Raw genomic sequence first — 26,906 nt, 5'->3', positions numbered from 1 at the left:
ACCCACAATGGACAACTGTACCCTCAAACACACAATAATAACATGGACTGAACCACCACTCACAACCACTAGCACTTTATATAGCCTCTGTAGAAACTATCTACACCCTCACTTATCTTAACTGCACTACTGTATAGCTCTGTGTAAATAATCATTCTGTACATTCGATAATCTTTAATCCTACAACTGTTTACAACTTGCATAGTTCCCATTTCTGTATAGCTGTATATCTCAGATTCTGTAAAGTTATTTATTTCATATTCTGTATAGTTTTTCATATTTATATCCTGTTCATAGCCTGTACATAGCTTGTACTCACTACAGCCTGTACATACTTATAGTTATAGAATATTCACAACATACTTCATACCGTGTACATTATAACATACCATAATAGACCCATTTCTGTAATATACTCACATATCTATATTATTGCTAATATATATTGTAATATATCTATATCACTAAAGCACTTCTGGATGGATGCAAACTGCATTTCGTTGCCCTGTACCTGTGCATGTGCAATGACAATAAAGTTGAATTCTATTCTAATTCTATAATATGGCCAATATTATATGTATTGGCAGATTATTATGATATATATACATTACAGGATATATTACAGCAGTGAGCTTGAACAAAGACAAGTATCTTTGACAGTGTATATACAGATGTAATATATATATATATTAGAGACAAATATTGTTCGTTTAATATGTTGACATTATGACATTTGGCTCAATGCTTACATACATGTGTAAAAAGAAAATGTACGAGCTGTGATAACTGTTTCTGATAGAATGAAGAGTAGACTGATATATGAAATATTCCTTTATTGGGTGAGAAAATCAGACCATGTCATAACTGCTTTAAGTCATACAGAATAGATATCAGAGCCTTAAACAGGCTGACTTCTGCTAAATGGGTCAAACTGGGCAGAAAGTCTACAAACACATAACATCCTTATAGAATATGATGTAACACTATAGATCAACTTACCTCAGAATATATAAAGCATATAAACAATTACAGCAATATGATGCAACAAACACAGCAGTGCTACTGATCCAAAATACTCAAAGCTTCATAGAACTGAAGCAAACATTTATTTTTAGCTCCATTCTGCTGCTGACACATACTTTAGGTTTCCGAATATTAAACTTGTTGCTGCCTTTCATAGTGTGTAACTTGAAGGCCCTGAGTACTTTCTCCCACACTGAAAACACTGGAATGATAAAATGATTTGAACATTACCTAATCAAGACTGATTCAGAACAGGCAATTAGTGATTTTAAACTTTTCTAGCAGTCCTTCACAAACAAGGGAACAGTCTGTCTATTCTCTCCATCTGTCAGCTGCTGCTGGCTCTTCCTCCTCCTCTTCCTCACACACTGCTGAGTTTGTCCTGGTGGATCATCAGGGGTGCAAAGCCTCACAGATGATGTGCAGCAGTGTGTCCCTCAGTCTGTCCTCACTCTGGACACTTGCAGTTGTCACACATGGAAATCAAATGTGTGATAAGCTGCAGGATTCAAACACAAGTGTAACTTATAAACACATGTTCATACTTTTATTACACAATCAGAGAGAAAGAAAAAGAGAGAGTGCAGGAAAGACAGACAGGTGGCAGTCTCAGGTGTATACACTGCTACAAAACAGCACAAAAGAAGAAGGATTTAGTGTTTGTGTTATTACGAAACAAGAAGAGCTCCTAGATGGTGCAGTGGACACATGTGTGACTCCTGTGATTAAAGCATCTTTCTTTCAGCTTAATGAGTGAACCGTCAGCTCGTTCAAACACACGTTAAAGTCCGTTTGGCTCGACACCACCGAACATAGCTAACATTAACAGTGCAGTGAATCCTGCTTGTGCCGTGATATTCAGGACTGCAAACCGAGCAGCATCACTGACTTTCAGCTTGTTGTGTTTGTGGATATATGACTGACTTTAATTATCCATAAAATCATCACATTCTCTGTAAGATTAAGGTCAACTTTATGTATATTTTGAAGTAGAGGCTTTAAAACCAAGTTAACGCTGCAAGTACAAACATCACTAATGTCACACAACTTTGCCAACATGTGGCCAACAGTAACGTTTTAATGTTCTTCGTTATTAAACATTCGCACATAAATAAGTGACATCATATTCAGTACTTACTTTTGACAGTTCACTCTTCGGCCGCTGCCTTCTGCCGTATTTTGCGGCAAAATTATCCACACCCACCACCGCGCTATGAATTGTGCGATATATGGGACCACGCTTGATATTTGGGGAACTCGACACGGCGCATTTGGAGTATTCATTTGAAGTACACTTCGAATTGGGACAGCCGTCGTCGCGTGGCGGTGACGTAATCGCACTTAAAATGCGTACTTCAAGCGTGCAGACCCTGAATTGGGACACAGCCATAGTGTGTGTTACCTCGTCCTCGTTGCTGGTTTGTCTGCGTCTCTCCGTCCGTCTTTCTGTGTATTTCCCCGTACCTCGCTGCATCTTGGTTTCTGTTTAGTTCTGTTAGTTTTCCAGTTTAGGTTTTCTTAGTTTCATGTTTCACTCGCGTCATCCCTGTTGTATCCACTGCTGTTTAATAAACTCACTTGCACCAGAGCTGCCGCTTCCTGGGTCCTAACTAATTCACACGGCTTGCCCCGGCAACCCGTGACACAATTTTTATGAAAGACCTGGAGAGCTGGTATGCACTGTTTGTTATTCTTTTTATTTATCAATTCAACTTACATTATCCTCTTATTTAAAATCAATACCAGTGCAGAAAACCCCCTAAAAAGATGATGATAGAAAAAAATCCATAATTTTAGAAAATAGTGTGTATTAAAACTAGTGCTGTCAGCGTTAATCTCTCGTCTCGTTATCTCGTTTAACGAGATTGACGCTGACAGAGCTAATTAAAACCATTACTGTTACCTAAACAGTTCAAAAACAGATGCCTTGAAATAATCAGCAATTATGACCACAGCTTTCTGAGAGTTGTAACATATTAGCCAAATAGATAAGGTTGTACCACAACTGATTATTTCAGTGAGTTACATCAACGAGTAATTGACGTAACTCAAAGTCAGCTGAGGTATGAGAGAAAAGAAAGAAATAATCGCAACTGTCATATAAAGGGATAGAGGGGATTTCCACTTTTTCTGATCAAATGAAAAACAAAACACAAATTAAGGCCTGTGTCAAGTTACATTTACTCACTAGCCAAATAGAAATACAGAAAAACGGAGCCCCCTAACCTACTGTGTAATCAAGAAGTAAAGACAAGTAATTTATGCAATTTTTTCTTCAGTATTTTAATGACATGGGGATACAGGCAGGGTGGTATATTATGTCTCACAGTAAGAAGGTCCTGGGTTCAAACCTGCTGCCTACCTGCCGCCCTTCTGTGTGCAGTTTCCATGCTACACCTACCCCAGTTTGGGGTCTCTCAGGGTGCACTGGCTTCCTCTCAAAGTATAAAGACATGCATGTTAGTGGGTGATTCTTTAGGTGTGAATGTGACTCAGGTTTGTATCCCACCTCTTGTCCTATTACAGGTGGGGGCAGGCTTCGGCCAACCCTGAATTGGATAAGTGGAAGAAAATGGAAGGATGGTGATACAGGCTAAACCAATAAATACAACTAAATAAAACAGTTGCAGATTACACAGTGTGCAACAATGGCAAATAAAGTTAATACCATTCTAATAAAATGAAAATGTGAAAAAAATGCTAATCTAGTTTCAATTTCTCGAGCAACATATACAGGTAGAAATTGTGAGGCCTCCCTTTTAAGAAACCTCTGGATCTGAAAAACCTCCAGCTCGCACTGGAACGGTTCCTGAAAAACCAGGCCAACATGAAATGCCAAAAAAATTGTGGCCCCCCTTATTTGGATTTTATTTCTTTTTATAACTCATCCATCTGGATACTGGAGTTAGGAATATGGCAGCTTTAATTGAAAGGTGTCCCAACAGAGGGCCTGTAGCTGATTAATGTCTCCTAGCCCTCACGACTGTAGACTTGAGTCACTGGAGTGAATCACTCCATCGCGTTTTTGCTGTTTGCTGTTGTAGTGAATGAAAGTCTGTTGCTTAGCATTATGTCTATGCATTGCACCCGTATTGTTCTTCTGCAAATACAGTGTCTACAATTTTCAAGATACCATGTTCTAATTTTATGTGACAGTAGATACCAATAACAACTTGAGTTGATTTAATTTAGGTGAACATCGGGTCAAAGTCGGTTCGCATTTTTCCTTGATCCTCATTGTTAGCTGCCAAGGTTAAAGTTGACCTTGAAAAAAACTTCTAGAAACCATATAGAGTAATATATCTCATGAAAGGGGACAGAGAAAGCTGTACACACAAGTGTAATTTTTTTCAATACGAAGCCCGACAGTGTTACAATTACAGCACAAAGCTTTGCAAAATTGCATGCTGCATGAATATATCTTAAAATCTGATGTTGTAACGGCTTATAAAAGCCAATGACTTCAGGGAATTCTCCTCCAGTTGTATGTGTAAAGATAAAAAATTATTACGTAATGCTTCAAGGTCATAGGTTATAGGTTTGGCATCCGGAAATTGTTATAAAAGCAGGCTGACGTCAGCATGTTGTCATAACAACATTCTAAAACATCACAGTTTCAGTATAGCCCTTGCCCTTAGGGGGGGGTTGCACTCTCTGAGTGCTCTTGTTTATGCTAAGGAAACTATTTTTGAAGTGATGACATAAATTAGCCTTCAACCTCTAATCCAAATTTGCCCACTTATGGGAAATGCTAATAATGAATGATTTCAAAACATCCAAAATCCATGGGTAATGTCTATTACCTCAATATTTACATTTTATACAGTCCATGGTGGTTTTCCACATAATTTTGGTAAAAGGAACACGTCAGTTATTCCAGACACAATGAATAACACTTTTACAAATCCGTGTGTTTTATGTTTTATGTGTGCGTGTGGGAACGGCTCACATGCATACATAAAACAGGTGCTGTGCATTTCTCTGTATTGTCACTGCTATCAGCAACTGAGATAGCCAGCACCCAACCTTCCTTCCTTCCTCTGTGTCCTCATAATACTTACACAATCTGTTGCACTTTTCCTGCCCAACTCCCTTGTGATTCCTTGGAAAATTGTTCTTGTGAGCATGGCTGGTAATGGATGAGCTCACTGTGCATGTTCTGTGTTAGAGGCTAGTCAAGGCTTAGATGTAAGATCAAATAAACTTTCATTCTACACAGTAAAGGTAGATTTAAATGAGAAAATTGCCAAATTATGAGGAAGTTTCCAATATATCTATATCAATATCCATCTAAATATATATATTTAACTATCTCTCTCTCTCAAAACAAAAAACAACAACAAACACGTCCATGTGAGTTTCAAGTTTCCGTTCCCTGTCTTGTCACTCAGCTCACACACAGAGAGAGCCTCTTTGGCTTGTGCTCTCAAAGGGCATCTCCAAGGCCTGACATCATCCTCTCCACAGTCACACCAATCACATTAATTTCACCCTCTATGGAGGAACTACTGGCCAGGAGCACAAATGGCTCCAGTGATTCTGCACAGCAAATTCTGCTTTACTTAAGTTGGAAGCTTGCACATGTTACTGTCTGTTGAGTCTTGGCAGTGATAGCCATCCTTCAGTGATGTGGAATTCTCCCAGACAGACCACAGCATCCATTCTCCAAAATCTGCTGGATCATGTGGTTTAATGCTGCAGCACCTGCAGTGTTTATGACTGGAAATGTTTCTCTACTCAGTGTTGTTTTCTTTAAATGATTATAGTTTAAATTCAGTTTTTGTTTGAATTACAGTTGGGGTTGGTTATTTCGTTTTTTGCCTGATATTCTTGGGTACACGAAAAACATTTCACTTTTAGATGCTTTGGAAGACTCAGTTTTTACTCTTCTATATTTATTTGCACCATGATAAATTTTCACAATCAAAGATATTCCTGATGATCTGTTTGCACAGTGTACAGTACAGATGTACTGTATGCATTTTATACTTATTTGCTATTCACATATAATATGGCAACCTTATACATATCCAATGTTATGACATTTCATATCTCCTCTACTACCAATCTATGATGTTTATGCTATAAAAGTGAAGACATTTCCTTTTGATGTTTTCTTAATTTAAAATTTTCAAGTTCTGGTTTGACTCCTCATTTGTTAAAGATACCACCTGTAAACACTTTACTTTAATGTAGCATATTAGTCTTTGTATGTAATATGCAACAGCAGAAAGAAATCACATAGTATGATTAGTAGCAGTGACATATTTGGAGTCATTTGTAAATGCTAGATGTCACAGTACATTAATGTTAAAGTGAATCCTGGATGCCACTTTGCTCTTTGTCTCTGCAGACTATCCTTGAGTTCCATAAATTTTAGATCTGCAGCTATGGTCAGCTGGTTTTAATTTAGAGTTGGAGCATCAACAGCAGAGCTGTCTGGCATTGATGGGGAAGAGTGTACGGATCCTTTGGGTCAGAGCCCAGGAGATATAGCGCAGTTTCAGTACATAAAAATGTGGCCAGAATTTGTCTACATGATGGAAAAAAATTGTACAGGGATCAATGCAGGGAGCAGTGCATGTGGCACAAAAGTAATAACGATGATATATCTTTGCTAATCAAGCAATTTAAAAAAACAAACATTTTGGGGCTGATTTATTATGGATGATGAATTAACATAAGAACCAGATTTAAGAGAAACATTGGCTCATTAAATTATTAAATTAAATAATCAGTTTTATTACTTTGCAATTATTCAGGGCTGATTTTGTTTTTTGTTAATTTATTATGCTCCTTTGTGTATGCAAAGTTTGATCTTTCTCTATCTAACTTTCAATATTAAATGTGTTACACTGATTCATAACAAAGGAATTATAACAAATGCAATATATATATATATATATATATATATATATATTATGCTATATTGGTCGCTGATTTGTTTTTGTTTTGTTTTTGAATGTCAGAAATGTATATTTGTGAATGTGGAGATGTTATATTGGTGTCACTGGTAAAAATAAATAATTGAAATGGGTATATATTGAGATTCTGAGACCACCCAACTGAAAGCCTCCCGCCACTTGGCTACGCCTAGAAATTCTGTCCATTAAAATTACAAACAGAATCGGTGACAAAGGGCAGCCCTCACTGAGTCCATCATCCACCGAACCCACGGAACAAATCCAATAAATTGCCGGCTATGTGGACCAAGCTCTTTCAACGGTTGTATAATGAGCGAATGGCCCGTAGCAATGGGCCAGACACCCCATACTCCCAAAGCACCTCCCACAGTACACTCTGAGGGACACGATCAAATGCCTTCTCCAAGTCCACAAAACACATGTAGACTGGTTGGGCAAACTCCCATGCACCTTCAAGTATCATTGAGAGGATAAAGAGCTGGTCCAGTGTTCCACGGCCTGGACGAAAACCGCATTGTTCCTACTGTATCCGAGGTTCAATTAACAGAGAGACTCTCCTTTCCAGCATCCTGGCATAGACTTTCCCAGGGAGGCTTAGGAGTGTGATGTCCCTATAGTTGGAACACACCCTCCGGTTACCCTTCTTAAAGATGGGAACCACCACCCTGCTCTGCCAAGCCAGGGGTACTGCCCCTGATCTCCATCCAACATTGTAGAGGCTTGTCAACCAAGGCACCCCTACGACATCCAGAGTAGTAATAATAATAATAATAATAATAATAATAATGTGTCTCTGTTACTATCATAAGTAATTATCCTCATAATAACAATATTCAGTATTTTTCCGTGTCTGTGAATGAAAGAAGAGAACAAAAAACATGCTGAAAACACAGAGTGAGCTGCAATTTGTTTTATCAGGGCCTTGTGATGTTAAGCAACCATTCCTTGTGTAAACTTTAACTTTTCAGAGGCAAGTTGCCACCAGTCATTTAAATGATATTACTAAAGAGCTACACCATGGACAGAAGCTTCTTGCGTAATGGTGATTCTCAGAAGCAAAAGTAAACCAGGAAAACATGAGGTCAAACAGTGCATGTGCTACAGTTAAGACACTCCTTGGTTGAAATCCAAAAGTGAAATTGGTCCAAAATTTTGCTTTCAAAATATTTTGAATAATTTAGTCAGATAAAGATCGTAAGATATGACAGCAAAGTCATCACAGCTCAACAGGTTGCTGCCAGGGCTATTGTCAGATTTGCAGATGAAGCATGCTTGATACTACAATTCTTGAAGCTGTTACCTGTACATTAGTAGACACAATCAGGACTAAGTACACAATAATAACTGTGTAAAACTTTTTTTTTTTTTGTTCGTTTTAACCTGCATGTTATACTCATATTAACATATTAAAAATACACTGTAAGTGATAATACTTTGGATAATGTAATAATATACATGAGATATAATTGTGAACATTTCTCATTTAAACCATTTAAAAATAGTAAAAACGTTATTCAGTTTTACATTTGATTTCAGGTCTATGGACTCTTATGAAAATTAAACTTAGGTTTATAGACATCTGTCTGAGGAAGTGATTGCTCATCTGATTTAGTGTCAATACTCTTGAAAACCTTTTGATTGCTTTATGCTTTTTTAGGGTTTTTTTCACCAGCAGTTTACTTTCAGTATATTCATATACACGATGTAGCTCTACAGACAGAATAGCCATGTTAGATAATGGAAAAGTAGATGAAAGGAATTTCTTTAGTCATAATCTGCATTGTATTCACACATTTATTGGTCACTTGTTTGTAAGGTACAAACATAGGATTGTAAAGTCTGATTGTGTATAGACATACACGAGTCAAGTTCCCAATCAAAAGTATGAAACATCTGTCGATCTATCGCAGTCATGATAGAAAAAACCCCATCGTGGCATTTTAAAATGATCATGCCATAATTTACAGAGGTACAGTAGAAGATCTACCGGTAGCAAATCACTATTTAAAACAGAGCACCATATGACAAAAAACAACAAACAAAAAGAATACAAAACTCTTTTGTACTAATCTGTTTGCAAAGTGATATCGAAAAAACAAACAAACAACAATTCTCGTACAATATACCTCACCTTTCACCCTATTTTGCCCCACATTAAAAATCACTATTCCTCACACACCAAAATTAGGGAAATAAAGAGTTTAATCGTATGGCTATTACACGAACTGTGCCTCAGATGGAATAACAAACAAACTTAATGGTTCTTTGGATTAAGAAATGGTTAAATTAATTTAATCTCAATCTGCGGTTTTTCAATCCACCACTGCTCGACCAGGAGCGCTGGAGATGCATACAATCCTTGTGGTGAGCCCTAAGCGTTTATCTTTCTGCAAGATTCACTCCCTTGGCTTATGGTGACGCCTGACCAGCCTTCCCCGCCTCTTCATTCCAGCTGAAAAAGACGAAGCAGAGCGAACAAAATGTATTAAGAAGATAAAGGCTGTGAATGCATCAGCAAGTAATTATACTGTTACCTGGAGCTTTCCTGGCAGCAGCAAATCTACCTCCTTCTGCGAATTTAAGAGATAATATGGTTAGTTTGTATATTAGAGATATACAGACACGTATGTCACAAAATTAAAGTCAAAGCACTTACCTTTAATGATTCTGCTAATTCTCTCAGACTCCTCATCGATCAGACTTGGGTTTCCGTGGATTGTAGTGATCCTGGAAAAGTCTGGGCCTGAACGTTTGAAACAAAACCATTACATCTAAAATCCGAAATCATGTTCTGAGTCAAATCAGTTTTTAAAAAAGCTTCATGATTACTTTCCTACCTTGAGGTATCCACTTGCACTGAATATAGATTGATAATCATGATCATTTTAAGGAAATTAAACATTTGAAATAAACCTATTTGGTATAAAGTGTTTATGGGAGGACACATTACCCTCAATGATCTGAGGCTCGTTCGCCGTGGTGTGTCTGGCTCCACCTTCAGACCGGCAGCGGAGAAGGGTGTTGAAAGTCATTTAACGACTTAGCAACTGTACAAGTACTGACTGACAAATGGACAGACTGACAGGCACATACACCCCATAAAATACCTCCTCCGCCACCACCAACACAGAGTCAAGCACACATGGGTAAGCTTATGAACATACACAAATTGCACACAGACGCACAGTACCATTAGCCCAAGAAATAAGCTGCAAGACACCAGAAAAGCAGCTGAAAGATCACCTGCTATTGTACCCAAAAGACAATGGCCCAGTGGTCTGATAATATAATAATATAATTTGCACACTGCACAATTCTCACACATACATGCCACAACATAGAGGATGTGCAACCTCCCCTAAGAAACAACAACATCTATACTAGGATGGAATTGGATGTCTATCCAGCAGATGGATTGCAAAAATGAACCTATGTTCCTTGCATGCTTGCCAAAGATTGTCGTCATATTCTGTGCAATCCCATGAACCAGGCTGTTAAACAGGGCTTTCCGAGCAGTACATATCTGGCTGTCCCGGACACAAACAAACACAAAAACAATAAAGAGCAGTTTGATGTATCCAGTCCGAAATGAGGACTAATTCATTTTTGCGTAAATCTTGCTCCAATCAACACTTGTCCGTCTTTTGGGTACCTCAGTCATGAGCCTCACTGCTGAGTTAATTGCTAACTCCTCTCTCCTTTAGTGTTTTGCTTGTATGTTTGATCTCTAGTTCCAAACTCAAATTATGATCCAGCCATCTAAACCTTCATCAAACAACACCTCCCTGTCTGTTTAGTTTGTTGATTATGTTGATTAGTCTGTTGAAGGATCACATTTCCTTCCACCACTACAAGACACTTTCAAAGTGTCTTGTAGAACCTTGCAGCTCAGTTCCTGTGATCTCTGTCAGGATTTGAGTCTGCCATTGTTCACCCCGTCGAACACAGCAGTCGTGGATGCTTTCACAAATCTGAGAAACTGAGATGACAGGTTCAAGCAGCAATGGCGGCTTTGGCTGCTACTTAGCCAGCCAGAGAAGGACTGGATGTAAACGATCCACATCACTGGTTTGCTTCTACCAGCAGTCAAAATCCAAACTTCAGGCCTTACAATAAAAAAAATTGATGAAGACCATGGCTGAACAACTGTGCTCAAAAGAGCCAAGTCAATGCATGTGCTTTACAATCCCTTCTCTCTTCTTCTGGTCATCATTATTCTTAAGAAATACAGTATACACCATAGAGGAAGTGAGAGTAGTTACTGAAGATGAGGCATTCACAAAAGGATCAACTCAAGACAAAGAATGGTGCAAACCAGGAAAACAGTATCTGACTTAGTAGCTGATCACCACACAAAAATGTGATTAAAGGTGAAATTAAATCTGCATTAAAAGAGAGTGACACACAGTGGCTAATATCATCATGCAGATCTGTTAGAAGGTGCATGAACGCTCTAAGATTAATGCTACTACAGTCTTCAAATCAGTAAACATGCAAAGGAAACTCACCTGTGCTGCCATCTCCACCAACACTAGCACCTGTGATTCAAGGCAACATCATCAAATCTGTTCCAAAAATTTTGTTAGCTTCAAATTTGATCATCTATGATGGAAAATGAATGATATAAGCATTTTTGATGAAAATTACCATCAATAACTCTTGTAACTTTGGTAATAGAAGGCTGTCCCTCAATGACCCTGGTGACTTTGTGTAGGTTCTCAATGACCTGGTGACTTGGTCTGTGTAGGGTTTCCTTCAATGACCCTGGTGACTTTGGTCTGTGTAGGGTTTCCTTCAATGACCCTGGTGACTTTGGTCTGTGTAGGGTTTCCTTCAATGACCCTGGTGACTTTGGTCTGTGTAGGGTTCCCTTTGATGACCCTGGTGACTTTGGAAACTTCAGGGTCGCCTTTGATGACCCTGGTGACTTTGGAAGCTGCAGAGTCCCGTTCTATGACTCTGGTGACTTTGGAAGCTGCAGAGTCCCGTTCTATGACTCTGGTGACTTCGGTAAGTGTAGGGTCCCCTTTGATGATCTTGGTAGTAATTGAAAAGTTAGTTTTGATGTCTTCGAAAAGTGAAGGGTCCCCTTCGATAACTCTTTTTACGGTAGTGATAGATGGTTCCACTGAAATAACCCGGGTAACATTGCGGATCACTGTTGACTCAGGAACTGTAGAGAGGGAAAGGTAATTTCAGCATCGGTCAAGAATGTAGGGAATAAGGGTGTAACTCCCTCAAATTCTTTATTATGGAGGAGTCTGAAGGCACATTATGTGTAGTTTTCCAAGCAGATAAGAACACGCATTCAAACCAAGAAGATGGCATGAGCATGGTAAGTGATTGCAGCACTGAAAAAAAGGAGGCCTTAATCAGTCATGCACTTAGACACTTTGAGAAATAATCAGGTCTGTATGAGAATTTTTCACTTTTTTCTTTAGTTGGTTTAGAGTCTTTCAGCTTTAAAAACTACTGGTTTAAATTATAATAAATGAGATGTGAGCATCTGGCAAAATATCCCCATCTAACCCCAGAACCTTCCCCAAGAAACGTTTGCCAAAAATATCACTTTTTTGTCTGTGTGTGTGTGTGTGTGTGTGTGTGGGGGGGGGGGGGGGGGGGGGGGGGGTGACAGTATATGTACAAGAGCCAGATGAAAGGTGAAAGATTTCCATTTTTATCAGAAGGCTGCTCTTTGGCCTGAGGTTGCTTGATAAGTGCCCTTTTTAGTAATCAGAGCCAAGATCATGTCCAGTAGAGGGTTTTGATACAGGCGACACGGACTGTTGCCCGGAGCGGCATCGTTGTGGGGGGCGGCAAAAAAGAAAAAAAAAAAATTGCTCGTACTCATGCTGCCCCGACATCATGCCAGCGCATACTGGGGATGGCATAGGCACCGATCGGTTTTCTATTGCCCATTTGCTGGGAGTAAGGGCGCCCTCCGTTTGCTAGGTGCGCCTGCTGCTTGCGGCACAGGGAGGACAGGGCGGGGCGGCGGGGGGATTCTCTGGCTGGCTGGAGCAGCATCTAATAACCAGCTCGCAAAATAAAACAAAATAAAAACAAACCAACAAACACGAAAACACCAGACATTATGATACAGACTTATTATTTGCGCCGATGTTTTTTCGAAATTCTGTATGCGAGACGTGAGTGCGAGAGCCCTAGGTGCGCCTGATAGTACAGTATATAGAGAGACGAGACGACGAGGCTCCAGTTACAGCAGTGCAAGTAAACAAACAATAAATATAAGAAGAGTAAGAAAAAAACTATACACTAGGGATAAAGGGATCAATAACAATTTAAAATTTATATTTTATAGTTTGATGATTTAAAGTCTCACACACAACACGTCGAAAGGGGAGGAGAGCCCTGCTGCTTCCAAATAGACCACATTTCATTCATAATGTTTTCAGTCCAAGCACATATGTATTCATGATTTGAATCCTGGGTTGTGCAAAATTGCAGAAATACACCCTAGACAAAGTGAACTAAGGTGTAGGTTTATTAGGTTATGTTGTGGTGATTCTCGGGTTGAGGGATGGGTGTTCATACTGCAGTGCAAAATTAAAACCAAGATGGACAAGAAAAGTTCAAAGCCATCAGGTGCTCAGTTTAGAAAAAAGAGAAAAGAAGAGGAGGAGAAACGAGCAAAAGATACAGGCGAGCAGATGTGTCATTGGATAATGGCAGGTCATCCTGAAACAATCAGAATCAGAATACTTTATTAATCCCTAAGGAAATTATGTGGGTTACAGTTGCTCCAAGAAGAAATGGTAAAAATAGTAACAGTAACAGACTAAACTCCAAACAATACATTATGTTACAGATTTTAATATTAATTAGTCATTGTCAATTGTTGATTTGTCCTGTTCTCATTGTATAATGAATTATGATGGCTGTTTGGTAGCCGTTTGCATACTATGCATACTCTCTCTCTCTTCATATGTGTGTGTGTGTGTGTGTGTATGTTTCTCTGGTGAAATTCAGTATGTGATTTTATAAATACTTCAAGAATGATAAAGTATTTAGCTTACGTAGCTTAGTATGAGGAATAGTTAGGATTCTCTACCCAGATGAGTAATCGCACATCAATTGTATAATCACTGTAAAGTTGTATTTTTAGATTTAGTTATTGTAGCCCTTAAATCTTATGAACATGGTTTCTTAAAAGATGAAATGAAAATCCCCTTGAGATCTGAAAAACCCTTTGTTTTCTGAACCCACCCAGCAAAGCAATGGCCTCTACATAAGTATTACCACAAAGGATCCAAGCAAAGACTGATTTTTCCTTCTTATATTCATTTGTTTGATTAAAAAACATACAAATATAACAACAAATAATATGTCTTAAGACCTACAATCCCTGTCTAATATACAAGTAAGAGTGTCCAGACTTTTAACTGGTACGTACTTACTCCTCTGAGAAACCTCCTATGAGACATGAATTATTAATGTCATTGCAAGACAGATTTCACTTTATGCATATTTGTATTGTTGAGCAAAGAATATGCATTTGTTTTAAAGGAATGTCTGTTATTTATGATCACTGCAGATTGTAAATCAAATAAGTGCAGACTCAAGTCCTTTGTGTAGTTAGGTCTTACCTTCAACAAAATGAGTAGTTGTTGTGATAGTCCTTTCTGAGAAAGTAATAAAATTAGTTTTAGGTTCCTGCTCAGGCCAAAATATCTAAACATAATACAGTGATAGTGATATTATGGGAACTTACTGATGAAGGTGAGCGGGATCTCAGTGTAAGAAAATCCAGAGACAAACTAAAAAACAAAAAGCATAACAGAATGAAAGCTTCAAAAGTCAACCAGTAAAACCTCTACACAAATACACAGACAGGGTTTCCCCTTCACTACCTTTATCTGAATGTACTTAATCAGCTTCCTCAGGAGGATCAGGAGGTCCTGACGGCCCACAGGAAGGTCTGTAAGTAATACACGTCACATTTAATATATATCAAACAAGCAGAATGCAACCAGGCATACAGGTGAACACACAGCACACGTTCTTACCCCCTGGATAAAGAACATTCTTCACAATATGGATCACGCCGTTTGTTGCCATCAAGTCACTGTGTGGCACATCCACAGAGTTGACATGGATAGAGCTGTTTACCTGGTAAAACCAAACATAATTAAACGTTACCTTCACACAAATTTAAGAATATTTAAGTCATTTAAGAAGAATGCAGTGTGAGAGCTGGGAATTCCATTTATTAACGTTACTAATATCCTACAATTGTCCAACATGCAAAACTGAGGCAAATCACACTTTGAGCTGAGTTTGAAAAGTTTTTCTGCCCGTGGGCTGAATTTTAAACATTAATCTAAGAATGATTTCATGAGTTTCATTAGCTGATACATCTGAAATTAACGCTCTATGACATTCCCAGAAGGATTTAGAAACTCGTTGCTGGCTTTTTTATTAAAAAAAAAAAAAAAAACTCTAAAAGATGACATACAGATTTAACTTGCAGGTTCTTGCCCTGGAAGGTTTTGAGCAGATTGGTAACTCCTCCCTCTAATCCTCCATTGATGAAGGTCCCATTACTGAAGTGGTACAGCAGGATGTTTCTCAGAACAGTTAGATCACCTGTCGGTGTCAATATGAAGGAATTATAATTCATATTTTGCACAACGTTAAACAATGTTTTTTTTCTCATTTCTGCATCAAATAGTTCCCTATTAGATGAAGATACATTGACAGCATTGCTGGGTTTTTCAAAAGATAAGTGCATATGTGCTCACTGCAGTGGGGTACTCACTTTTGAGCAGAGCCATGTCTTCCTTGCTGAGGTCGACAAAGGCATCGTCCGTTGGTGCAAAGACGGTGTAAGAGCCTTCCTGCTTTAACAGATCATACAGACCTGCTGTTTCCATTAACGACAGGAATTTCCTACATTCATTCAAATAACAGAAAGAAAAGAAGAAAATCAGGGATGCAGGAATAAAATAGGAACAACATTTAAGAGCAATGTACAGTTTAAGTGTTTACAATAATCAGTTAGTGGAAATCAGGTGATTTTAATGATCCACTGGAAGTATATTTTTACCACAGCCTTAGTGTTGTGGTTCAGACAGAAAGAAATTTATATTCTATATTTGTGTATTTCCACAAGCAAAATGGTTCTAACTGCAATAACACAATGAATATCAGAACAGATAAAAAAAAAAGGTTTCTCTTTTAAGCCGGGAGGATTATAGTGTTAGCAGTGAAGTTCAGGCAGAGGGTTTGAATGAGATTTGCATTCTCATGTGGTCCCACTGAGTCACAGATTTGTTTTCCTCAGTTCTTCATCACCAACCTTTACTGGTGCCTTTAATTACACAGTGAGAAATGTTCTGCTGAAAGTGCATCATCAACAGCATCAGAAAAATATGTTTTATTACGCACACAAGCAATGTTCGATCACTGTTTCCATCCCCACTACTGGAGATAAAAATCTCACTTGACTCAAAGAGAAATCATTTTCCGCAACAAGTATTTTAGAATGATACTTTGCTCTTACTTGAAACGTCCGTCAGCAATCAGGAGCTCATAGATAGTTTTCTCAGGTGGTTTGATAAGAGACCTCACAGAATGGAGCATCCCATTGCTCCCCTCCTTACTGCCACGCACCATACATGTGTTTTCTATGCACACAGCCTGTCAAAAAAGGAGCATTCATAAAGTTAAGCCACAGGTTTAAAATTCACTGTACAAATCTGGTAACTATTTGCTTGTGTGGAGGAGGGCTGTAAGCCTTTCTTTTTTTTTTGATTGTCATCAATCACAATATGACAATGTTTCTGTGGAAAAATTAAACCAAGCTGACTCTAATATGCTATCTAGTGGAGCAGAAACACACTTCATCTGCCAAAAGCTGGAGTAATTAGATGTTTACAGATTTTTAAAGACAGCAACAATATACCACACACTTGGTAAGGCTCACATAAATGAGACTAAGTTACTACTTTCTGTGGTTTTTCTCTTTTTCTTTCAGATTTCACTTGGTTAATGTAACAATACACACACACACACACACACACACACACAGAATTCTCACAGTGCGGTAAATGAAGACTCGTAGCAGTTTTCCAGCGATTGTTTCCAGCGTCTGTTCGTTGTAAAGCTCACTCAGTTTCATTTTTGTCTTCAAGATGTGGTTTTCCAAAATGAGTCTCAGCATGTTTGTGTCCATTGACATCACTTCACCTGACAGAGAGAAATGTCAGAGATTTAAATAAGATGGATAGTTTTAGATCCTGATCAAATAAGGCAAAATGCTTTGCAATTTAAAAGTGTGGCATACGTTATAATATTTTTGGTTTGTAAAAGACAAAATATTATAACCACAAAAAAGTGCTACTTTTCTATAGATAAGAACATGTTTCAACTCACTAGTGAAGGCACTGTTGAAAGGAGCTAGGAGGGTGTACTCTGTCTTTGGACCCAGGGATTCAGCTAAGCCCAGCTCAGACAACTTGCTGCTGAAAGTGCTCTGGGAGGTTTCCAGTAACGATTTCACTTCCTTGGCTGACATGAACAATACAAAAAAGATATGCCTGTGACCCATTAAAAGGAAGACGCCAAACGATTTAAACAACTTTAAAATGTGTTTGTACCTGAGTCTGGGATCAGCATCTGGTCTATCAGGTGGATGACGCCATTGGTCGCTACAATGTCCTTCTTCAGGACCATCTTGATGCCGTTCACAGTCAGACTGTCACTGTCACAGCCAATCTCTACGCTGCTGCCTTCTGCAGTCTCATACACGGATCCTACCATGATTGCTTCTGCACACTGGACACTCTTTAACAGGTGGTAGTTCACCAGGGCTGACAAGGTTGGTCAAAGTGTGAAAGAGGCAAAATTAATTACATTTAATTGAGTAATTAAATAAACATAAACACAAGTTGAACATAGGTTTGCAACTCAAATTACACACTTAAAGTATCTAATTATTATGTGAAGCTTGTGCTGTGATATGTTATTCAGGAATTACAGGTACGCAGATGAATCAAACATCAGTGTTCTCTGTGCTCATTATTCACATTTAGGCATGTATTTATGTCACAGCTGAGCCCGACTATCAAGCTAAGCCAACAAATTTAGCCTGCAAAAGCAATGCATTAGAAACAGAAGCAAAATTTGTATTGTATTTTATTCCAAGAAGAAACCTGTCACTGACTTCATGCCTGTATTCATGACTCAGCAAATAAGCAGATAAGCTGTTTTTTGTGTGGTTTTTGGATTTGTCAATCCAAAAACAAGTTCAAAGTCCACTTCATATCAATTTGTCTGCGGGCCTACTATGAGCTGTGTGAAGCTGCCGCACACGCTCATAGTAGCTCATAGTAGCTCACAGTAGTAGTGGCCCTTTTTTTTAGCATATTTACCAGGCCACAGGAACAATGTGAAAATGTTATGGTTGTACTTTATGCTCTCATTAAGGCATCACATTTTTACTGTACCTTTAACAACAGCCGGGTCTTCCATGATATTCTCCAAGTAGTCTGGGTTCATTTTGTCAAAGGCGTCATTAGTTGGAGCAAACAAAGTGTATTGGCCAGGCTCACCCAGCTTGTCCATCACATTGGAAGCTAATGCGATAGCCTGGGGAAAAAGACACGACGTAAACGTTTTTCTAAGAATCGGATGCTATAATGAGTTGGATAAAAGTTACTGTTTGTTAATGGTGAACTGTACAACTGTAAACTTTTTTGAGAATAGTTTCATACACTAAAAGAGGAAAGGTCTTCATTGAGCTCCAAGTGATCCTTGATGGTGTTCCCCACGGCCTTGATTACCCGATCGATGACATGCACCACACCATTTGTGGCCAGCTGGTTAGCATGGAGAATCCTGACACAGTTCACTGTAACAACCTTAGGAAGTAAATATTTTATGAAGATCAAACAATCAATGGCTTAATTGACTCTTATAGATATAATTGTAATAATCATGCAGTGTTGCGCTTGTCTACACCGTTCATAAACTGACCCCATTTGGGTAGTGGTTGAAGTGCAGACCCTCCTCATTGTACATGGAACTGATAGTCATGCCATTCTTCATGTCTTTGGTGAGGACACGGTGGTTTACCATGTGGTAATGCAGAGCGTTGTAGAGTTCAATGTTCACATTGTTCTCTAGTGCAGATCGTTGAGCCTTTAAAAATCACAGTGTTAGTTTCATCAAAGTATAACTGTGTTTGAGCAGACATTATTGTAAATGCATTTCTCTCTAAGGTTTTAAACACAGGTTTACTCACAGGGTCCAGCTCATCCCAGGCATCATTGCTAGGTGCAAACAAGGTGAAGGCGCCTTTTCCCTCAATTTCTTTTCTCAGTTTAGAGACTTCAGCATATCGCTGTGTGGTTGTAGCCTTGACAAAGCCCAGTGTACCATACACATGGTCAATGGGAGCCACTGGTGGTGAGGTTGAGAGTTGTGAGAAACCAGAGGAAATATTCATATTGAATATATTGTAATTTTTAGTTGATTTTGAATGAATCTGTTGAGCCATCCACCTACCTGCAGTGCATCCTTTCGTACCCTCGAGTTTCATATAACCTGGACAGCATTCATATACAACCACCCTGCCAAAAACATTAAAAGAGCAGTGAGTTATTCAATAAGTAGATAATCATTAAAAACATAGATTAATTTAATCCAGATATAAAATGTCAAAAATAAAAAATTTAATTGTTCAGGGTTGTGCATCTTTATCATATAAATTTCAAACAGAGCAAGAGTCTACATGACTCTAACACAAGGTGATGAACCGAAACAAAACTATACCATCTCAACAAACTAAAATAAATGAGTCATTGAAAAAAACCTGTGCAGCTGTGAGATAATGAGGAGCCCTGGGAATGAGGGCATTGAAAACAACAAATGAGGAAGTAACACTTGACACTGGCTGACCTGAACACCACATAGTAAACTTATGAAAAAGTTTGACATGAATTAAACATAAAAAAAACTGTCAAAAAACCAACAAGTTAAGCAGACTGGAAAGGAGAAAAAAAACATTTACATGGTTTGTGTTTCCACAAGAAAAGTGACAAAGAGCTCAAAAAGTCCCAACAGGAGGTTAATCAAGAAAAATTTGGTGACTGGGAAGATCTCTAGTAACTTTTTTTCTGTCTTAAAAAGAAGAAAGAAAAAAATTAGAGGACCATGTGTAAGCACTATTATCAAAAAACAGACTGTTATCTGTTACATTTTTATGGACAACTCTAAGTTACTTCGTTTCCTCTCTTCTGTGTGGTACACTGCTGTCAGACGTCTCACTTGTCAAGTCGAATCCTGTAGTCTGTAAATTTTCCAGAAAACATTTTCACAGATTTTCATTCTTTAATTTCACTTCTAAAAAAACAGACGGGTGTCTTCATTTAGATTTTAGGTGGAAATAAAGGCTTATCAAAACTTGTAAAAGCGTAACTCAAAGAAATGTGTCATGGACCTGGATCTGGTGACCCAGGGTTCATGAGCGTTTGTGGACTGTTTTTTTTTTTTTATGGGTTTGTCTTGGGCTGTTTATGTGTGGTGCTTGTGTCCCTCTTTTCCATGTTTGTGTGTGTTTGTGTGTATAGGCGTTTATGTGTGTGTGTGTGTGTGTGTATCCGGATGGCCGGTTTACAGGCACCGTCAGGCCTGGTGAGTGTGTCCCCGCCAGGCTGGCCACACCCAAGGAGGATGATGGCACACACCTGCTGCTGATCAGGCTCATCTGGGGGAGCTACTTAGAAGAGTGGCTGAGCTTCCCGTGGATGCTGGATCGTTGCAAGACTTTCCGTCAGTTTCCCAGTAAGTCAGTTGAAAGGGTGAGTCTATCATAATTGTGGGCTTTCTAACGGCTGCCTCTGTGATTTCTACAAGAGGATTGCAGAGACAAGAGGGCAGCGAGCACGTTGTATGGAAGCACAAAGGGAGCAGAGACACAGAGCACGGACACTGGGGAACGCACATGGGGAACGCGCATGGGGATTGATTGTCATGTTATTATTTACTGCACTGTAAATACACGCACTGTCTGCATCCAAGAGTCCCTTGTTTGGGTCCTACTTTCCCCGTTCCATTACAAAATGCAAGATAAGCACCAGATAAGCTGTGCTCATAACAGGAGCTCAGCTGGCACTCTTTTGCATTGGCATGAATGAAAGAATGAGGTGTGAGAAGGCTAATATAATGAGACACAGGACAGTACTGTAGCTCTAATGTGAGAAGTTTTACTGAGAGCAAACAAACCATAGATGGTTTGACAGCATTTGATTAGGATTAGTCCCCAGGTAACGAACCTTTTCTAAAACAAACTAGGAAGTGAATAACCTGTACTGGGGTTTAATTTGAAACACTTCCTGAGTTTTCAGCTCCGGAAATTAGTTTCGACTTTTTCTTTGAGCTCATTACACTTTCATTACATTTTGCAGAACTTGAGGTTTTCCTGCCTTTTTCTCATGGAAAAATTGTATTTCCACATGTGCACATTAGTTTTTCATGATTTACAGTAAACCAGTCTATCAATAGTTTTCTTTCTATTCAGGAATCACCAGTATTGATAAATTACGCCAAAGCAATACTTTTTTAAAAAATAGCTTACTGTAAGTACACCAACCTCAACCATAGCTTCTAACTGCAGCTATGCTTGTTTGTTCTTACAAACAAACAAGCAAGTAACACAACCACAGTCAGTATGCAAGTAGATTCAAGTCCCCTCAACTGAAAACCTCATTCACACACACACAAGCACACATGTGCATGTACACACACACTTTCTACAAAGATTCATGCTTGGCAAAGCTAATCCATTTAATTAGTATTTGTGTGTTTATAGATAAACGTCTCTGTGTGTGTTTGATTCTGCTGAATGTGTTGAATTAGTCATTTTGTGCAAAGAGGCATGTTGCTTATAGAGCAATCCCTCTTTGCCTTGACACTAATTTCGATAATATAAAATACATAAATACCCCTCCACGACTGGCCGTCAGGAAGGTATGAAGTCATTGCTCCCCAGCTACGCTCTGACAGGATAATAGATTCAACAGAGACCTGAAACAGAATTAGCCAGTGCACTGTAGCCAAGCCCCTGGTTGCATCACAGCATGAAACAACTCAATGTGGCTTCCAGATGAGCAGATGTGCAAATATGGGGCTTTGGTGCACGCATACACGCACGCACGCACGCACACACACACACACACATTGTACTCATACAAAGGCTTTAGGTGGGGTTTTCTGGCACCAGATAAAGACATTGGAGTGTTTTTTTTTAATCCTCTGTAATCACTAATGAACAGTCTCTGTTCCATCCTCATCCGTCTGGTCTTAATATTGTGTAGAAGAGCTTTTTTTGTATAGATGGGTGTGGACTTCCTCTAAATTAATACATCTTTAAGAATCTGACTTTTACAGTGGTTTGTTATAAAGTCCACTTAATTTTAATCACACATCCTGTGCTTCCTGCAAATCGTTTTCTTTAACGGAAAAAACGTTTCTTTCATCCAACCGCTCAATTCAAATGAAATCCTCAAAAGATCCTATGGTACCATTATATCAAGAGAAACATGAGCAATTCCCAAACTATGTTAGGTTAATAGTTAATACTTTTAGGTTGGTATAGTGACCTGAAACTACACATGCTTTTAACCAGCGGTGTAAGATCAAAGTTTAGTTTTGGAAATATGTTCAGGATGCTCAACAGCAACAAAACCATTTGAAAAAGATTAAATGTGAAAGTGTGTGACTGACCCACTAGCGCTGGAAAAGAACAAAACAACTAACCAAAGCAAAACAGGGTATCTCTCTGGGTGATCCAATCTATCACCAGTGGTGCACTACAAAGTGAGACAGATAAGAGGAGAATATACTGAACACTTCCAGCTGTTTAGCAAAGTGCTTTCTGTGGGAAAAACTTACTTATCTTTGATGTAGATTTTGCTGTTTGTAACACTACAAACCTTTTGCATGAACTAACAAATTAAGTTATAAACCGGAAAAAAGTTAAATGCATTGAAATTTATTTTTCGGCTAACAAAATCCTATTTTAGAAATTGTTTAATTTAAACATTTTAAATATGCCATATTCACATTACATAAAGATCTGACAAAAATAATTTGTAAATAGCCTAATGGGACTTGGTAGTGATGTAACGATGAGGCCAAGCAATTGTGTTTCTTATCTTAGAAACCCCTACTAGCTTCTCGTAATCTACTGTCACATGTTTTGACCAGTAATTCCTGGTTGTTTTCATGTCTACTGCTGTACTGTTTTGGGAGAAAATGACTCACCCCTGAGCTCACACCCCATTTTCAGCCTTATCGATACCGCAACAGATGCTCCAGTTGACTGCATGACTGAAAACAGACGGGTGTATGTCTACATGTGTGTTCTTGTGTGTGCATCTGGGCTAACGACAGAGACTGTGTGTATGTTATTTTCTGCTGCTGCTGCACTTAAGTATACCAGAACAGCTCCAACTAAGCCTTACACTCCTTTAGGTGCGTTTCATGTAATATTTTATGAAATAATTTTGCAGGAAATAACCAAAATAAATAAATCCACCACAAGCACCCTAAAGTTTGGTTTCTTATTATTTTCATAAATGCACAAAGACATTACTGGTTTGAACCACGCAACTTCATTTTAAAGCGAAGGTTAAGAGGAGAAAGCGAGATGCTATAGGTTCAGATAAACTGAGGTACAAGTCTGAGGGTGCAGAAAGGGTTTGGTCAGACATATTGGGCCTCTGCTGATAGATGGGTGATGAAGCTGGGTGTGGTTTGCACTTTTGATCAGACCAGTCTAATTCAGTGCAAATAATGATAAAAAGAGGCGCTAATTAGATCCATTCGGTCTTTCAGTAAACACTTACGTATTCTTGCCACAGATGCTGCGTTTGTACCAATTCCTGCATGTGCTGAAGTACTTCTTCTTGGTCCCTGTGACTTGCTGCAAAGCACACACATTGGGTCTGTAAGAGAGGAGAGGGAGGAAAGGGTGAGGTGGGTGTAACAAAAGAACGTAAGGAACAGGATCAGGAAGGTCAGGGTATGGAACTGTACGAGCGTAGCAGGGGGAAGGAAGGCGACAAGGATAGACAAGTTGACGAAAAAGACCATGTGAAGATGTGGGGAGGTGTGTATGTATGAAATGGAAAAGAATGCATGGCAGAAAAAAGCGATTTACACATATCAATATGCAATATTTATGTTAATAAGACATTATATGGACAAAAGTACTGGGTCACCAGCAAATGACAAGTACAGGAGCTGCTCACTCATGGAAACTGATAAGCATGAAGCTCCTTGAGCACACTTTCTGTGCTGATGTTAATGTCAGAGGAGGTTTAGAGCTGTGCAGTCATCAGAGTGTTGGCAGCTTTTAAACACTAAGAGCTGCAGGACAGGAATCACATCAACTCTGCTACTTCATGGCTGAGTTGATGTGGTTCCTAATTGCTTCCACTTTACAAATATACCACTTACAGTTCATTGTGGTATTTCTAGGATGGAAGAAACTTCATGAGCTGACTTGTTGCAATGCTGGCGTCTTAACACAGTACCATACTTGGATTCAGTGAGCTCTTAACAACAACCTTTCCCATTCACAAATGTTTGTAAGGACAGGCTGTGTGAGTAGCTGCTAGATTTTATACCCCAAACACGTGAATTTAAAGATAAAGGGGTGTGGTCCAGTACTTTTGTCCATACGGTGTATTATGCAAAACCAAAATTTGATGCATGTGCATTTTTTGTCTGTTTTGTGGGTTTTTTTTTTTCAAGTTAGCAGACATTTATTTCAGCAAGTAATAATGGTGCTTTATTAATCAAGCAGACAAAGCACTAATGTACAGTATCTGCTACAGTAATGTGCGCCGCAAGTCTACTGTACTTACAGTAAGGTCAAAACCACCCAAGAGGCGGAACTAATTATTTGGTTCATTTTGGCATCAGTCTTAATCCAAAATATGATTTTAAAGAAGAGTCATCTTATTCAATTTACATGTGAATTTTAAATTACATTAATTACATAATTAATAAATACACAATTAATAATATTTGGAATATTTCAATAAGAAATACACTAGAAAAACTTTAGAAAGGGTTATTTCTTACAGTATTTGGATTTCTCTGGACTTCAGTTGTTGATTTTTGCATGTTAAATATGTTGATGATCAAGCGGAATTTCCTATTTTTCATCAATATGACTGATCTGTTCATGAAACTGTAGTGCTCAGTAAGATTTAAAACCATATTAAAAATTGACGTAGTCTAACCTTTTACAAATGCTACTGTTTATTGCCAGATCATACAATTTATGTTCTTGCACATGCAAACAAGGTGATAGGAAAAATACTAAGTCTACCTACCCTTGATCCCTGGCCCGTATGCGGCTATGGGTGACTATCTTGTCATAAGCTGAAAAAGCTGTGGTCTCCAGACTGCAGAAGGCCACCAACACTAAGGTCACCACCAGAAGCCGATGCATCCTGTGAAGTTATCAGTCCTCAGTGCTGCAAGGGCTCAAACACACACTGCTCTTGTCTTTCAAGTGCACACATACACACACACACGCACACACAAGCAGGAGTCCCCAGAAACACACAGGATATGTGGGAACACAAATGAGAGAGGGAGCTTTTATATGAACAAGCTTCTCTCTAACACACCCACTCCCTTTTTAGTTCTTCACTGTCTGTTCCATACCATTACATCCTTCTCCCACCCGCATACACCCTTCTATTCAGTCGAAATCCTTCCTCCACCACTAACTCTCCTCCTCCCTCATGTTCGTATGAATTTTGCATGAATTTGCAGACCACCGTCACATCCCAGAGCACCAAGGGCACCCTGTACTTCAAACTTTACGTTGCTGTACAAGCTGCAGTGCCCGCCTGTCTCCAAACTGTGAATTGTGTTTAAAGTATGCAAACCAGTGATGATTTGATCATTGTATGTAAAATATTAGAGGATTCATTTTTTTCTGAGGCTAACACCCACAGAATTTGCACTGCAATCAAAAAAGATGCCAATAAAGATGCATAAAGAAAAGCAGATTTTAAGATACAGATCCAAACACTAGTTTGACAATAACACCTAAACACGGGCTCTAAGCATACCTCTGATCTCTCTTCATGAGACTTCTGGCAACAAAATGTAAATAAAATTGATATAAAATGCTATAAAATAGAGGTGTAAATCATGCATGAAGACCTACTGTGGTGAATCTGCACAGTTTGGTATTTTACTTGACACCCTTGAAGGAAACCTGACTGTATTTTTATCACACCTCCCCTGGGACCCCACCGTTCTCCCCTTTAACTTTTATCACATTGATTCATCGTTTCCATCAACGTCCCGTGAACTCCCTTTTGCGCTCCTCTTCTCCCATCATCCTCCCTGCTGTCATGTTCATCGTTATCAGCTCAACTTTTTCCCTTCAGCTGTCTCTGTCTCCCACATTGAAGCCAGATCTGATACAGCTTCAAAGAATAAATTAATCATGAATACAGGCTTTCCGGACATCCTCGTGTACAGTCTTGACTTTTCGACAGGTGTGCTTCACACTTTACACATGCAGGTCGAGACAACTCAGACAAGGCTGATTTATTGGACCAAGAGCCATTTCTTTCATTGCTGTTGTTTGAAAACGGATACGCCAAGAGTGCGTGTTTTATTCTTTTACAGTAAATATAGTAAAGTAAGAGAGGGGGTTAAGGTTAGGGGTTAGGGGGTTAGGGCTTGGGATGAGAACTATGTTTTAAAAACAAAGGTTAAGACAGCTTTGCTCTGAAACTGCAAATATGTACTCGCTCTTATGAACTCACACAACCTCTGTCTTTCCACGAATGACAGATGAACAGTCTCCAAGAGTCTCCTGACTTTGGAAACATCTTTCTGTCTTTGAGTCCGCTGTTTTTGAAATTTTGCTGTAATTGTAACTGTATTTTAAAATTAACA

The 26,906-nt window shown here is 38.8% G+C and overlaps 1 protein-coding gene across 6 annotated transcripts; it reads right to left on the bottom strand.

Annotated features, from left to right (window-relative positions):
• Positions 1-8,721: 8,721 nt before the first annotated feature.
• Positions 8,722-25,621, bottom strand: LOC120734417 (periostin-like). 6 transcript variants are annotated; one of them, XM_040033245.1, is made up of 24 exons: positions 25,316-25,621; positions 23,819-23,917; positions 19,476-19,540; positions 19,213-19,370; positions 18,945-19,109; positions 18,683-18,829; positions 18,416-18,557; positions 17,567-17,779; positions 17,343-17,477; positions 17,008-17,156; positions 16,471-16,607; positions 15,727-15,857; positions 15,424-15,554; positions 14,975-15,077; positions 14,819-14,886; positions 14,680-14,725; positions 14,555-14,590; positions 11,711-12,120; positions 11,595-11,643; positions 11,456-11,485; positions 9,898-9,942; positions 9,604-9,690; positions 9,482-9,517; positions 8,722-9,399 (listed from the first exon to the last, which is right to left on the bottom strand). In XM_040033245.1, exons 1-24 carry the CDS (start codon positions 25,432-25,434, stop codon positions 9,344-9,346), a joined length of 2,757 nt encoding a protein of 918 aa, XP_039889179.1. In that variant the 5' UTR covers positions 25,435-25,621; the 3' UTR covers positions 8,722-9,343. The 6 variants fall into 6 exon arrangements, with proteins under 6 accessions (XP_039889179.1, XP_039889181.1, XP_039889183.1 ...); XM_040033247.1 differs by having other exon boundaries at positions 11,750-12,120; XM_040033249.1 differs by having other exon boundaries at positions 11,789-12,120.
• Positions 25,622-26,906: the final 1,285 nt, after the last annotated feature.

This window comes from Simochromis diagramma, unplaced genomic scaffold (assembly GCF_900408965.1).
Source record: "Simochromis diagramma unplaced genomic scaffold, fSimDia1.1 OVJJ01000216.1, whole genome shotgun sequence".
In the NCBI taxonomy this organism is placed as follows: Eukaryota; Metazoa; Chordata; class Actinopteri; order Cichliformes; family Cichlidae; genus Simochromis; species Simochromis diagramma.
Note: the sequence above shows the minus strand (reverse complement) of the source record. Positions and strands in the feature narration are given on the sequence as shown.

What these genes read in the sequence shown, in the direction of transcription:
- LOC120734417 (XM_040033245.1), bottom strand. Translation starts at nt 25,434, where the DNA reads ATGCATCGGCTTCTGGTGGTGACCTTAGTGTTGGTGGCCTTCTGCAGT. An exon ending in AGACATGGCTCTGCTCAAAA is followed by an intron (nt 15,555 to 15,726) that starts GTGAGTACCCCA and finishes TGACACCGACAG; the next exon opens with GTGATCTAACTGTTCTGAGA. An exon ending in CACAGACCAAAGTCACCAGG is followed by an intron (nt 11,644 to 11,710) that starts GTCATTGAAGGA and finishes AAAGTCACCAGG; the next exon opens with GTCATTGAGGGACAGCCTTC.